At 37.3% G+C, this 15,331-nt stretch overlaps 1 protein-coding gene across 7 annotated transcripts in view; it reads right to left on the reverse strand.

Moving 5' to 3' along the window:
- The window catches only part of LOC124639298 (myotubularin-related protein 4), a 68,477-nt gene that overhangs the window by 25,975 nt on the left and 27,171 nt on the right, over window positions 1-15,331 (reverse strand). For 2 of the 7 annotated variants that reach the window (XM_047176576.1, XM_047176569.1), the window contains exons 1-2: window positions 10,976-11,164; window positions 361-761 (exon numbers count right to left, since the gene is read on the reverse strand). The exons of 1 other annotated variant lie outside the window; for it this stretch is intronic. In XM_047176576.1, the coding sequence (XP_047032532.1) occupies window positions 361-507 (147 nt within the window). In that variant the 5' untranslated portion in view covers window positions 508-761; window positions 10,976-11,164. Of the gene's footprint in view, window positions 1-360; window positions 762-10,975; window positions 11,165-15,331 lie in introns of those variants that run through there. 4 more of the 7 variants (XM_047176573.1, XM_047176570.1, XM_047176572.1 and 1 more) reach the window with 4 other exon arrangements.

Raw genomic sequence — 15,331 nt, forward strand, 5'->3', positions numbered from 1 at the left:
CCTGCTTTACATCACAAACCTTGTTTGCGTATTTTTCCCTTCCCCATTAACCGTGACACGAGTAGGAAGTATCGTGTTATTGCAAGACGATATCGCAATGATATTTCATTTTGTGTATTTATTTGTTCTTTTGTAACTGTCTGGTCAATAATACGTTTTTACAGCGAGTTTAGTATCGATTACGCCTGGGAATGTAATTTAGTAGAGATATTTCGACAATAGATTAAATTTATTGAAGCGCTACTCCTAGTCGTAGTAGAAAAATCCTAATTTCTCCCCTTATTTTTTTTCGTCCCCTGGCTGACGTATAACAATACCAGGCTTTCATAAACAACAGGTGTAGTTATAATGTAAACAAACCTGTGAGTATTCTGGCGAGGGTGGTCTGGGCGGGTACTTGGACGCCATGCGCGCGCCGGCTCCACAGCCCTGCACGGCCGCAGGCTCATCCTCCGGATAATACAAGTGCACGAAATCCTCCGTGTCCAAAAACGTATTGATCAGCATATCCACACGATATAAACACTAACTAATAAATAATTTAACGCAGTCTAACAGATCAGACTTTACGACCACTATGCACTAGTTTAAATTTAAATCACTGTTGTAGGAAGCACGCCATCGTAACGCATCGGGTTTGTAACGTTCCATGATTTGGGTCCTCATTAATCTGGATATGTTAAATAATAAATAAGTTAATACATTCACTACACTGTATATAAATATAAATTCACATTTGCACCGTTCAACCGCACACTTAACTAGCGAGAAAAAACTTGTGTTATAAATTGTGTTGTCATCGTATTTGACACTACTATTATGGTTGTTATCGCAACTGAAACGAGGCCTTTTCGTTCGCTTATCGGTGACGATACAGCTGTTTAAAGGCCACCAGCAAATGTAGGGGCGTGAACATTGCTTATCATTGAAAACTTGTCAAAAAAATATATCTTAGAGGATAATTTTCTGATACAACATCGCTACCGACACTTATTTTGATAGCAGTTAAAGTAATTCATTTTGTAAATCACGGTATAATTTTAAAAAATATACATTTCACAGTCACAACTCTATACGTGTTATTATAACTGCTGTAATTCAATGTAATACTGATGATTACGTTAAAAGCGGATGATAATTTAATTACTTTAGAGATAAAATGACATAGTAACGAAATGTTCTTTTGATAAATATGCAATCATTTGAATACGCACGAAGTGCACTTTATGTAATGAGAAATGACACTAGTGTGATATTGGAAGGTCAGTGATAGATAGTACAGGACCACGGAATTTTACTGAACCTAGTATTTTCACTTCATTATAATGTTTATTGCATCTATAAATAACAAATACTATAATGACAAGTTGATAATGAAACAAATTATTGTATAGTAGAAAGTTCAGAAAGGCTCAGAAAATCTTTGTTTTCATACATTTTCACAAACTTATGAGGTATTGGATTCTTGGTCTACTTAAAACAAGAAAATTATCCTCAACATATTATTTCCATTTTCAGAAAACTGAAAAAAGATATAAATGATATTTCAAAACTTATTGAGCCACCAGGGTCCCATAACTGTTCAGCTGGTGACCAAGTCTGAGCAGGCCTTGTTTACCGCTAATAGTAGTGACAATACACACTTGGTAATTAATAACTGTACGATAGGCACATATTTTAGGTCATGCGTCCGATCGTGCGGGCACGAAGGTTTAATTGACGTCATTCATAATAATAGGGTGCTTGTTTATAGAAAACTGTCTGTGCTGTAATGCGAGATTGTTATTAGGTCGACGCAAAATAATATTATTATAATGAAATTCAATCCCACTCAAGAACTTTTCCTATAACGAGGTCTTTTGATATTTTATCTTAAGCCAGTATTTTCCTAAAAAAATATTGTTGTTCCTAAAAAAGTTTCAACGAGCCTAGGGTGCGACATAACTATAGTAACCCAAGGTGAATTAACACAGTAGGTGCTTAATATTTCAAAAGTAACAAAAGCTGTATTAAACCATTATTTGAAAAAGACAATAAACCACTCGTAACAAATCATGAACAATTTAAAAATCTACTACGCAGGGTGTATCGGATGCAGACAGTTGTACGATTATCTCAAAGCAAAACACTTGGTTTTCTTATTGTTACACAAGTATCATTGTTTATTGTCATTCAACGTGTTATCGCAAGCAAATAACGCATGCCTGAGGGACACAATTCAAAGTCGAATGGGTTCATTGACCCCCCGGATATAGGATCATCCATTCAAACGTATATTTGTGTTTATTCTGGAATTAACATTTTCCTCATAATTAAAACCACCATCTATCAAGCATGTATAATTAATGGCTATAGCTCTGTAGCAAAACAATATGGATTACACCAAACATATAAAAATGCCCTTTACAAAGAAGTCACCGTATACATAAACAACTATCATCGTGTATTTCTTATGTAACTAGATTTTGGTAAATACGAGTACATCAATATGCATTACAAAATAAGACACTGGGCACGCGATTACCATTCAATGAAGACATTCGTCACCTTTCCTTCACATCTATTGTTGTGAAGTAAATCTGATGAATGCCAACGAAGGAGATTATCATTTAAATTGAAAACTGCATAATATCGAACTTCCCTTGCATATAAGGCTCTTTGAAATAAAATGTACTAGGATCCTAGATAATAAGAACTATAGTATTGCAAATCTTTATGAACGTTGAACGGATGCCTGCTCTACTTTCAATACGGTACGAGACGACGTAAAGAATGCGGTCACCGGCGCCTACTGACTGATACACACTAAAACCAACGACTAACCATTTAACCAACCTATATCGCTAACATTAAAAATGTCTGAAGTATCCGATAACAATGGCAATTGTATAAAAAGCAAAAAAAAACGTAAAAAGATATCAATGAAAATGTAAATCACGCCGAACGACACGAATCGAAGATCTACTTGAATTCAATTAAATGTATCTACCTACTTCTGCAAGGCCTTTTGAAAGACTAACAGCAATTATTCCAAGATTAGTTTTTTCACAGAACGATACGATTTTCTTGCGCGAATTACAACATCAAATTGCGTGAATAATTCCAATGAAGAAGTAAGCTTGCGCTGTCAGTGATTACAAAACACTAAGTGAGGTCAGTAAAAACATTTATCGACACTTTCCGTATGTGGTAATTAAACAATAAACTTCATGTTCGTGGCTGCAGTTAAACTTCTTGCGTAATTGTTGAAGTTTGTGTGGGGAAAGGGCTCCATTCCAGTTCGGAAATCAAAGATTTGAAAAGGAAATGCAGAGATTTACCGAGAGCATTATTATTATGAAATCAATAGAAAAACGCGAGCAAAGCGGTCGCGTATCACATTCATGGACCGCAAACTAGCGTAGTTGTCGCCGCTCGCTAGCATTCTCATGTTACTTGCGACAAACATGTTTTACATCCAACAAATTAAATTTTCGCACGAAATCCACTCTTAGGACTTAGAAAACACGGTGTCATGAATTAGAAAACTTGGCTGGAAGCGTGCAAAGTTATTTTTGTTGCGGTTTGTTTTACGGTTGGATGTAACATGATCCACTACGTTCGAATTGACATGCAGTTTTGTACTCACGTAACTGCGTAACATGAATATTTTTGCAACCAGGAAATACAAATAGAGAGAATATCATATTTCCTAGGATCGAATATCCGAAACAGAAGATAGTGGGAACCATTATAATTTATGTATTAGTGAGAAGAAAAGCAAATATAATTAGAGCGAAAGATAAGAAAACGAGGAAGAAAACAAGGAAATAGCACGGCAAGTACACGATGCGGAATGATAAATGTAAATATTTATCGCAAGTAAGATCAAGTCATAATTATTCGTCGTTAGTGGGCCAAGGTCTGCTTCCGCCAAACCACGGTACTTACCGATGTGGAAAACGCGTCAACGCTCAAGTGAAAACCATGCGATGTGACTAGAATACTTGAACAAGGAGCATTTTCCAGGTACGACATAGCCATAAATACGAACAAAACAAAGAAACAAAAGTACAGAGCAGTTGGACATTGGACGGTGTTTATATGGCTCGTTGACGGCCTTCTCGCACATTCACACAGTCCGCTGATGGATGATCAAATTGATTGGGCCTTTCATTAGATACGCACCGTTCGTCGGTCGGAACTCACGAACTGTGATGGCAAACATTCAGTCTTTGTATTTGTACACAAGCTTATTCGGAAAATGACTTGCAAAATACTATATTTGGATTCATTTCAAATTGTGCGTGAACCCGGTACATGCAATGATTCTGGCGACATGCGCCGCTGTATTTGCGCAATGTTTCCATTCCAATGGCTCCAAAAGCCAAGTATCGCGTGCATAAGTGTTAAATTTCAATCAAGTGTCAACTCCTTCCAATCAAGCACGACGGCAGGACAAACAAACCGTTATTATTGGCTAAATCGAGTCGAGCCGGTCGTTAGAAAAATGATAAACATCCTTGACAGTTGTTTACGATGGTAAATGGACTTGTTAGTATTAAGTAAAAGGATAAGAACGTCGATTTAGCAATTATGGCACAATATATTACATCAATTCTATTTATCTGAACATAAAAATGCTATTACTTAGTCATTACGTGTCACTTTCAAGAGGAATTATGACTTCAATAACAGCCAGGGTACCAAGAATGTTACAATGACCTATTGCTAGATTCACCTTCATTGAATTGACGTCAGCTTTAATGAGAATTTCATATAATAAATAGTCAATATATCAAAAGCTATAAAAGATAATGTTATTCTATTGGTTTGCGAATAAGAAATATAAGTGTCAAGTGTTAACACCAGGCGTAAATGGAATGAAACATGAGATCGTTCCGGTGCTGTTGTATTTAAATGCATTATCTAGGCAATTAATTTTCCTCGGTGAATAGTCTAGACGTAAGGCCCATTTGATGGTGAATTATCACCATAGCACCCGTAATCGTCATGTAATTTCTCTCGCAGTAGGGTTCTTTCAAGTAAAAGGTATTCATTATTTGATATTATTTGCAGCTAGAGATGTGGTTTCTATTTTGCAGGGCGGTCTTAGATTTCCCTATGCCGTAAAAGATGGATGATGCTATAATTCCAGCAAACTGCCAACTTGTCAGTAATCATTATTTTAAATATTCATCATAAAGCGTCATAAGCCTGCACCATAACTGCTAAATACTGTTGTAAAGTAAACATTTGTCAACAGAACCTTTCACATAGAGAAAGCGAAGGTAGCCTCCAGTACATCTAGAAAGGGCAAAAACATGAAACCGTTTTCAATTTGTTTTTCACAGAAAAACACTCTTTCTTCCAAACAAAGAGTACATCGGCATCGTTCGGATCAAAACATTTGTTCAGTTGGTTTCAGTTGTTCAATATACAGTGATTGAAAGTAAACATTCACGTGAAATACGGAATGATTACGTATTGCTCATTAAGGACAAAAGAACTGGCACTTTACTAGTTACCTGTGCAATTAAGGCTTAAGCAACAGTTGCAGGCCGAGGTGTAAATGTAAATGATATCAATATCGCGTTCAATATCAACAGAAAGTTGTCGGCTAGAACGACAGTAATATAAACTACCGTTATCGAATACGATACAAGGGGAATAAATCAAGTCAATTTTCACCTTAATCTGTCTAAGGACAAAGCACGGACCTTATTCAATGAGGCTATATTATTCACCTTTCCCCAAGTGCTTACGGCTAGAAATCTAGTCTCGATACAACACAGGCGAACCGTAAAATAGTTATTTATGGTTTATTGCACCATAACCAGTAACAACTATATAAATTATATCAGAAACTGACAGTAGAGATTTCCTCAGTATTTTTATGACAATATTAAAGTTTACTACTCATTGTCCAAACGGAGGATTTGTATCTTCAATGATGATTTGTTGATGTCTCATGTTGATAATCAGTATACGTTAAATGGCAGCAATATTTTTACTGATTAGATCTTCCGTGCCCGTAAACATAGATTGGTAGATCACAAAAATAGGTTAGGCAGAGTAGGTTGTTAGAAAGTTAGTACCACTCGGTAAACGCTTTGCTTATTATAGGAGATTCCAAACAGCATGAACTGTGAAAACTAAGGTAACGAAAACTTCGATGAGAAAACAAATTGACAGATGACCTATTGGAAAAGTTTTATAAAGTTAACCTGATCCAAATGTTAATAGAACAAGAAAAGACGTGACTCAAGCCAAGCTTTCCTTTCATAAAGTATCAATTCAGTTTAACCGCCCTAAACCTTTAAAGAGGTCCAAGAACGTGCATGACTTTAATAAGTGCATTAAATCCATTTATATTCTAATTGAACACGAAACGAGTAACGATCAGGTTTCATCCGTGGATGGAATACATAATGAAGAAACCAATATTAATGAAGTAAACATGGAGAATAATTACGATGAGTTAAACATAATTTACAAACATCAAATTAAAGATTAGTCATCGTTGAAAAAGCCGGGCCACAAACATTGTGTATTGTGATCGGCCCAAATGTAGCTCCAACCATATGACTCAAGTTATAAGAGCAAGGTCTTTCCCATGCGGCCTATAAACACGGCCTTGTGATACACTTGCCCGATTTCAAAGTAACGACAGCTGACAAAACATCTGGGTAAGGAAATCTTAGGCTTATCAGATGTTATGAAAACACCGTATAGGTCGTTAAGCACGCTAACGTTTCTTGGTAGTCTATTTTTAGCATCGACTTGTCCTATTATCGCTGAAGACTTATCAATGAGTAAGCACTGTGCGGATTCTAGGAATAGAACAGTACTGCAATGAAATTTAAAACATGTTATCGATTCAACTATACAATTTCTTACACCGCATAAACCAACAATGAAGATATTTTGGTATGGCAGGCGGTTACAAAGGAATGACTAAATTAAGGTACAACAAAGTGCATATAGCTTGTCACTCGCACTAGGAGCGGAGATACGAGCATTTTATGTAACGAGGTTCGTGAAAGCCGACCAATGGCGTTCGAACACGCCCGCCATCGCGTCGTGAGCGCGCCACATACAAACAACGAGTCATGTGAGCGCCGGCCGCCGCGTCCAGGCGCCGTCGCGAGCTCGACCATGACCTTCACCTGTGCACGTCGATGAATCGCAGTAAACGCAATTACTACACACAAACCGAACACTAGTAAAACCCAACAAAGGGCTATAAATAAAACGAAAGAAAAAATAAGAGATCCCGTCGACATTACGGTGCAATTTGCACAATGTATTGAACGGAAGTTTAAATCTTCAGACAATGAGACCAATGACGTTCCGGCCGTATTTCAATTTGCAAATAGACTCATCATTTCAAGTACATTATGAGGAAAGCACGAATTCAAATGTTTGTGAATGGCAAATGATAACACAAGGTCTTTAAACTTAGCCTAAGAAGATTTTATGAGATGATAACTTTGAGATTATAATGATGCAGAGGGCAAACATAAATCAAGTTAATTATGAACGTAAAACTGAGATGCGGCTGAACGTTCTACGTAGGTATCTACAGTACACCTATAGAGTTAAGAGACGTGGCTTCCGCGATAGATGCAAACGCTTCCGTGATGCAACAAGATTGCAGATAACTTCGTACCGAGTTAGAGCTGTGAAAGTTGACTCCCTGTAAATGTCATTAAACGAGTTAATACATGCGGCATTAATTGAAGCGGACGTAGAACTGACATTCTCCACTAACGGCAAGGTCGTCTAGACATGACCGATCAAGGTCGGACTCTCAAAACAAGACAAACTTTAATCTAAATATAAATAGAATGAGAACAAACAGTGCCCCAGAGCGTTATGTATGTTTGCATTATCTAGTGTGCATGCGAAAACATCACATTGAAATGTGTATTTTGAAAATCCTTTGTGTTGCCAAACCTTTCTTCTTGAGATTCCCGTCTATATTTAGATAAATCGTGTAATAGTATTCATGTTGAATATTAAATCACGCATGGTAGTCATTATTGCTGATTGTTATTCTTTTGTGCTGCTCATTACGTCACCAATTGGGGATTCCCCGGATACACTTATCTGTATAGTGCGATGCTGGTATGTATGCCAGACTTTTGGATTTTCCTAGAACGAACTGAAAACATGTTCCCAGCTTAGTGTGTTTACAATTGATTTATATCTATGGAAAATTTATTGCTTCAGATATATCGGGAGAGAAAGTAGACTTGGCAGACACAAAGATCACAAGCGAAAAGCAAATGCACGATGCACGAACTGAAATGGAAATAAGTCACGTGAAACTTGATAAAGGTCGGGTTGAACACGTCTTGGCACTGGTACTTAAACAGTTTAATAACAAAGTCTCATGAATACAAAAGGATCATGCTTGAACACCATTTGTTGGCATCGATCGAAAAAAACTTCATGGATCATTAAACAATTTAATGATTGCCTAAACGAAAGAGAAAGATGGTAATGGACATCCCTGTAGTAAAGCACGCGATGTGTTCGTGGCGACCACGACCTAAAAACATAACGATAAAACGATGAACTTTACGATTGAAGATGGAGACCAACTTGCAGGCGATACTGAGAGTAATTAAAAATATTAATTTATGCCTCAGAGTACCTTCAAGTGACTTGCCTTGAGGATGCTCTTAAATGACGTTCGCAATGTTATAGAAAAGCATAAATACTGAAACTAAACTAACTAACTAGGTAAAAAATTGTTTCCTCTTGTGATGCGACGATAATGCTGAATTAGAGAAGGATATTGCTCCTACAATGAAAGATCTGCAAAGCGTATCCGAACAAGTATGTTCAAAAGTGCTATCGCTATCAGAGATTACAATAACAATAATCACAAGCTTAATTGGAGCACACATGGGTTGGGATTGATAAGGCTGATTAAGATTGTGAATACTTTGTATACATAATAAATTATTTTGTAATCTAATCAACAGAACTACTTAGAGAAGTGTAACAAACGAAATATAACAATAACAGTGAGTTGACACCATAACATAAATACAGTACTATGATGATAGAAGCATGTGGGAGAATAGAAATGAAAATCGTTTTAAAAACTGCGAGATTTTTCGACATACCACGTGACGAAGAGTGGGTGCGTTGGACGATGGTAACGATTTTCTCAGAACACAGCTGAGACGAGGTAGTGGACTTGCGCACTAGGGCCCACATCCACGTGGCTACACTAACATTTTGAATTGAATTCTTGAACTACTTGGATAAAAAATGGAGGATAATTTTCTGATTGGAATTCGTATAAAACTTTCTAGTATAAATGAATAAACAAACTGTGGCAAGATGTCGACGACGATGTCCAGAAGGAATAATTTTTTTGCTAATTTTATACTTAAGTGTTTTAGAAATATATGAAAGAAAGGGAGGAGACGCATTCCTGATACAAAGCCCTGAAAAAGGTTTTTCAAACAAAAAGGCAGGACTTACAGGATAGTACCTATAGTCAATGTCTGGAATATAGTTGCAATGTCATGGATCTATCCTCCAGGCATGCGCAGAACGTAGGGTAGTGCCACGTGGCAATCTCCCGTTGCATAACCTTTCCCATATTGCGGTTATGTCTAGCCAACTCAGAATTATTTGAAAACTGGAATGCTGACACGAAATTTTCTACAGGCTATATTTTTGCAGGCGATACCCGTTATTTCAGCACGCTCCGGCTTAAAACTTCAGGCTTAAGAAATTCCAATTGAAATCAGAAGAAATGGATGGTTTAACATGTTACTTACTGGCTTCAGCTGACAGTCCACGAAGTGTCATGCTAGTCGTATTTATTCTAATTAAGTTAATTAGAATGTTTCGCGTGTCATGAATAATTAGCATATGAACGTTATTGCGGGTAAATGAACCTAAGTTTGTTTAGCTTCTATTCAATAAGTGGGCTGTCCCATACTTCAAATTATGTTAACTAGATTAGAATCGTGTACAATACACCGAATGCACCGAATACAATATTCGCATTTATTTGTTCAATCTGAAACGAGTTCAGGTACCAGGAAGCCAGCAATCGGAGAATGTCTCCGTCTACGCCTACAGTACCCTATTAGTAGTAGTACTATGGCATGTTGCAGCCACGTTGCACCGCTGTAAGTAAGCGCACACATGCACAATTTTAAGACCCACACAGGTGCAAGTTATGCAGAATGACTGCGGAATTCGCCCGCCATTTTAAGACAGCTTAAAAATCAAACTTTGGGTTTTATTGAATTTTTCTGAAGTCTTATGCGGTTACCAGGGCAATTTCTTGTTGGGTTGTAGGATACTGAGAAACTACTTCTCAGGATATGGGTATAAAAATTGATACACTTCAGGTTGTTAATGTAAAATCAGCAGAAGTTCGATATTGGCTTTATTGACTAATGTATTAGATTCGTGAGATTCATTCAGTGGTGCGAAATGATTGGCCAACGTTTTCTTGAGCTAGTGACCTCGTACGAAATCGTACTTTGAAGTCTGAACAAAGCAATAAATAATGTTCTTCTTGCTCTTAGAATTCTAAATGATCATTACAAAAACCACTAACAGTTTTTGCAATATATTGTCAGGGTATTTCAAAACATCAAACCGAATCCAAAACATTCCATTGCAGCAATTTTCATTTGAGAAAACTGCACGGTGAGATCCCTAAACAAAACGATGAAATAGTATACGTACAACATTGTCTGAAAGCGAAAACCCGCCATAATGTAACGTGGACGCCACGAGTACCTACGCCATGCTGCGACGCAACCGATCCTTGAATGTAATTGAAATAAGTATTTCTGACTTTATCAGACACAATATTTACACTCTCGCTTTACCGCCACACAGACAGTTGTAAATCCTGACGTAATTTCCGCAAGCACCATATTATTATGAAGCCATGTGCCGAACACGTCGGCGCGCTACGGTTTGCCATATTAGAAATTCCAATGCGGACCTTATAAAACTAATAGTTTCTTGTGGCACTTTACAATATAATCCATTTATATTTGTCAAAGACTTCGCAGAACCACAAATAAGCGAACTGGATGTTGATAAGAACGCGTATTTGCTGTATATCCATATTACGGTAGAGGGATAGCGGGGTCGCATTGAGTATGCGACGGACGCGCGCGGCAGCTGCGGGGCAACTAAGGCGCGCTGACGGGTGTGGTGCCGAGGGAGAGGGGGGAGCGGCGTGCCGGCTCGCGGGGCGCGGGGGCAGGCAGGCGGCGTCTGAACCGCGTCTCTAGTTCGCTAGTAGAGGCCCGCCGTGAATTGTGCAACGTCAGCAGGCGCGTGCGTACAGCCGTACACGACTTTGCAACAAAAACCTCGATACAACACTTGCGTCGGCGATTATGCGAGCATCAAGTTTTCACACAAACTCGTTATACTACACCCCTACCGACGGCGACGGGCCGATGTTACTTTATAATTATCGTGGGATGCGACTCGCTTCCATTAAGCGTTTTTTAGTTACTCCAGTCAAGGCTGGAGTTGTTTTTATCGTATTCATGATTGGCTGATATTGTCTTGTAAACGCATTGCACGATAATATAAACACATTTTTTAAAGTATTCAGCTTGAACTTCTTAGAGAACAAAAATAAGGAAGCAGCTATGAAACTACAATTCACTAAAACTGAATCTGCCAATACTAACACAAGTTCCTAGGGTTCTTAAGGGGATGTCCCTAAAATCAGTATTCATCTGGTCAGGCTGATAGGCTGGGAGGCTGACAGTCAGAGAATTAGAGATTAATTTAGAACCTCAATTACACACGATTTATGTTAAGGCTCTGGAATAGACGAATTCATCATGCTGGATGACATGTTTTCTTAATCTAAATAGGCAAAGACATCCACTCTAGACTGAATAGTGATGTAGGTACTTAAATCATTTCAAGGAACCGCTCATTTCAATGGGCGATTTGAATGGATGATCTAATCGTTTGAAGGAAAAAGGTAAACAAAACTGCAGACTCAAATAAAAGATTTCGTGTTTACATGTCGAAGGATGACATTACGACTGCGCTGATAGGATGACGTGATGCTATAGAAGAGATGCACGACGAAGTCAAAACAAATATAAACGTCGCAAAACATGACTAGATAAAATAAGCAGAACTAATAAAAACTCTTTGCCAATGACATGAATTCTGCATACAAGATGTCAATATACAACGAGTCAAGCAAGTAAATGTTATAAGTGGTAATTTACATGAAATCATAGACCATAGAAAATAATATTGAAATACATAAGGAGGTAGATAACATAGTAAATTTTTTCTCAAACGGACTATGCTTCTAACTCAGAAAATTACTATCAGTAAATGAGTTTAAAAGATGGTTCAAATTCACAAGCAAAACATTTCAATTCAATGAATGAAGACCAAATTTCGCTTTTAGACAGACGAATATTTCCGGTCATAAAACGTACTTGTAGGAATACAAAAGCAGTTTGTAGATGACCGAATAAACACGAACCTTGTAACTAGTGGAAAATTTAAGATTTATCACTAAGCAATTAAAATTATGGAATTTTATGGTAAACACACGATTTTAAGCGATGTTTATGACCACGAATTCACATGTAACATGGTGCACGGTGTATAAATCTAAAGATAATCTTAAAGGATATTTGTTTTTCATGAAATTGTCATTTGCCCATCATGTAAGGCTAACAACGGCTCTTAATAAGTCACGCGATCATATTTCTTTCCAGATTCTTCGAAAGTAAAATATTTATTATACAAACGTGATTCAACATTGTCAACAGTTTACAAGGAGCAAACTTCCAATTATCTTCGGTAAGATTATATAAAGGTAAAATAATCAATTGGAGAGTAAAACAGTGTTACCAAACAAACACAGGGTGCCAAGGTGAAGTTACACAACACCAAAAGAATGTTAATACAATTAGAAACGACGATAAGGATTAGCGTGAAGAAAAATCAATGGCGGACATTTCCTGCGATTGTGGATGTACTACTCTGCTGGTTTATTGTCGATTATACCGTATCATACCTTTCATTACTTGCAGTTACTTTGTAGCTGGTAAAGAAACTTCTATATCATCGAGGTAGTAAAAACAATGATTTGGAATTTATTGGTCTCCAGATTAGCATCTCAAGTAATTTACAAGTCTTTATTCTTCGCATTATTTACTTTTGGCAGGCTGTTCGAACAGATGTTATTCGAAAGACAATACCAATTCTTTCCCCTGAATCCAATATTCTAAAATCTGTAAGAATTTGATGGTAAGCCTCAAGCAAACCCATCACTAATTTAACTGTTATTATCAGTTCACATGCCAGATACAATTCTCCAGTTGGTCTTAATCCGAATGCACCTGCCAACTTGCAAACTCTCTCTTTTGTATTTTTATTATTGTGTACTCAGAGTGGGCTTGCAGTAAACTATTGTGCTTCTTTCTGTCAACTATCTTGTGGCGAAAAAGGGTTACTATACAATTTATATTAACCGGTCAGTTATAAACGAATTAGTTCCAACTCAAGCACCCAAGTCGAGAAAAATTATGGCTATGTTGCTCGTTATCACGGCTACAGAAGGTCGAGGCATACACGTGGAAATCTCAGTCGCTATGGTGACTAGTTATTGCAGTTGCATAGTACAATGAAAGCGATAACGAAAATATTTTTATTGCTTTCTGCTCACACGGTTTCACTACTACTCTTGTAATACGAACTGAATGTTCCCAATTCGTACTTTTAATTCTTTTAGCATGTAATGTAAAACGATGTCAAAGCTTATCGTAGAAAATTCAAAGTATAATAAATAAGAGTATAATAACGAACAAAAAAATCTATTAAAATACCAATTTGCAAGTAAAACTAATATAAAACAACACCAAATTAATTAAAGAAGATACGCCGAAAGCCTTGCGAAGTTGCTGAACAAGTTTTTAGTAAAAATGACCCAATCCGAGCTTAGGTTCGTTAGTGGCGATAAAAACACCGGACAAACCAGTACCTTGACACAAAGCTACAAAACAGACGCCAACAATAATGGAACAACTGTGTTTTCAGTAACTACATGATAGAATTTCATACAAGAGTCTGGATCACAAGTCGATGATACGCTTACTGCATGATCCAATGCTAGTCAAGAGGGGTTGAGACTAGCAGAAGATGGTAAAGGTGGAGCATTGGATAGGAAATATAGCGAAGTGTTAGTTCCTTGAGTGTTCCTAGTGTTGAGGCCGGAGGCGTGGTGGGCGGTGGTGCAATTCCCCGCCCACGTATTCGCCCACAGTCGGACAACACTGAAATATATTGTGACGTTTACATTTGATAATGCCGACTCGTACTATTTTAGGTGACCTCGTTTTCAATGGAAACTAGTTTTGCAAAGAAAATTTTCCGACGAAGCCGCGAATAAATATATTTTATTGCATAAAAATCGATTATTTGTGCGTTTTGAATTGACCTCTGAGAATCCAGTTTTGTTAATAGATGACAGTGACCACATTATTCACGGTAGAAAAATCGATTCCTTGATTGCGGAAGTGCGTCAATGCCAAAAGGCGCACTCTCAGATGAAAATCAATTTGAAATTCAGATTCTGTTGTCAATCTGTCCTTGACCTCTACGAAATTTCACGTGTAAGCTCAAAAACCGTTATAGGCGGCTCAAAGTTATTTTGATTCAACATCGAATATAAACAAGTTTCAAGTAGTAGGTATATTTCCAACAATAATTCTGTGGATAATGATGTTTTTGCAGAATATGACACGAGGTTATCTGGTGATATGATTAAGTTTGTTCAAATAAATAATCCTATGTTGATAGTATAGTTTACGTGTTTCTATCGCGATACAAATTATGCACTTTGTATGCGGTAGTATTCCCATCTATGTTATAATCCGTATTTCTGTCTGAATGTGTGAGTCTTAACAAAATTAGCTGAGGCAGCAATGGCATTGACCCATGAAGCAAATAGAACAAACTATGTGGAATGGAAGTGACCTAACAACGCCTAATGTAGGTGGTGGCCAGAAATAACCACATACCTACCCTAATTAGGAAAATTACTGAAGCGACAAGTTTCCGTGCTACCAGCAATTTACCTAACTCAATTTCATTAAAAGTACGGCAATCGCAAATCCAACACGCCGAAACTAGTCTAGACATAGTCGGCAGAGAATTAGGACAAGAAAATCAATAGATCCAGAATCCATTAAGTGTTTCACGTTACACTCGTAGTAAAGTTTATTTTTAATGTTAAAACAAATACTATTGTGGGAGGAGCACTCAAAGGCTTTACATGAGTATTTACATAAATAAATAGGAT

Source organism: Helicoverpa zea, chromosome 19 (assembly GCF_022581195.2).
Source record: "Helicoverpa zea isolate HzStark_Cry1AcR chromosome 19, ilHelZeax1.1, whole genome shotgun sequence".
Taxonomy (NCBI): Eukaryota; Metazoa; Arthropoda; class Insecta; order Lepidoptera; family Noctuidae; genus Helicoverpa; species Helicoverpa zea.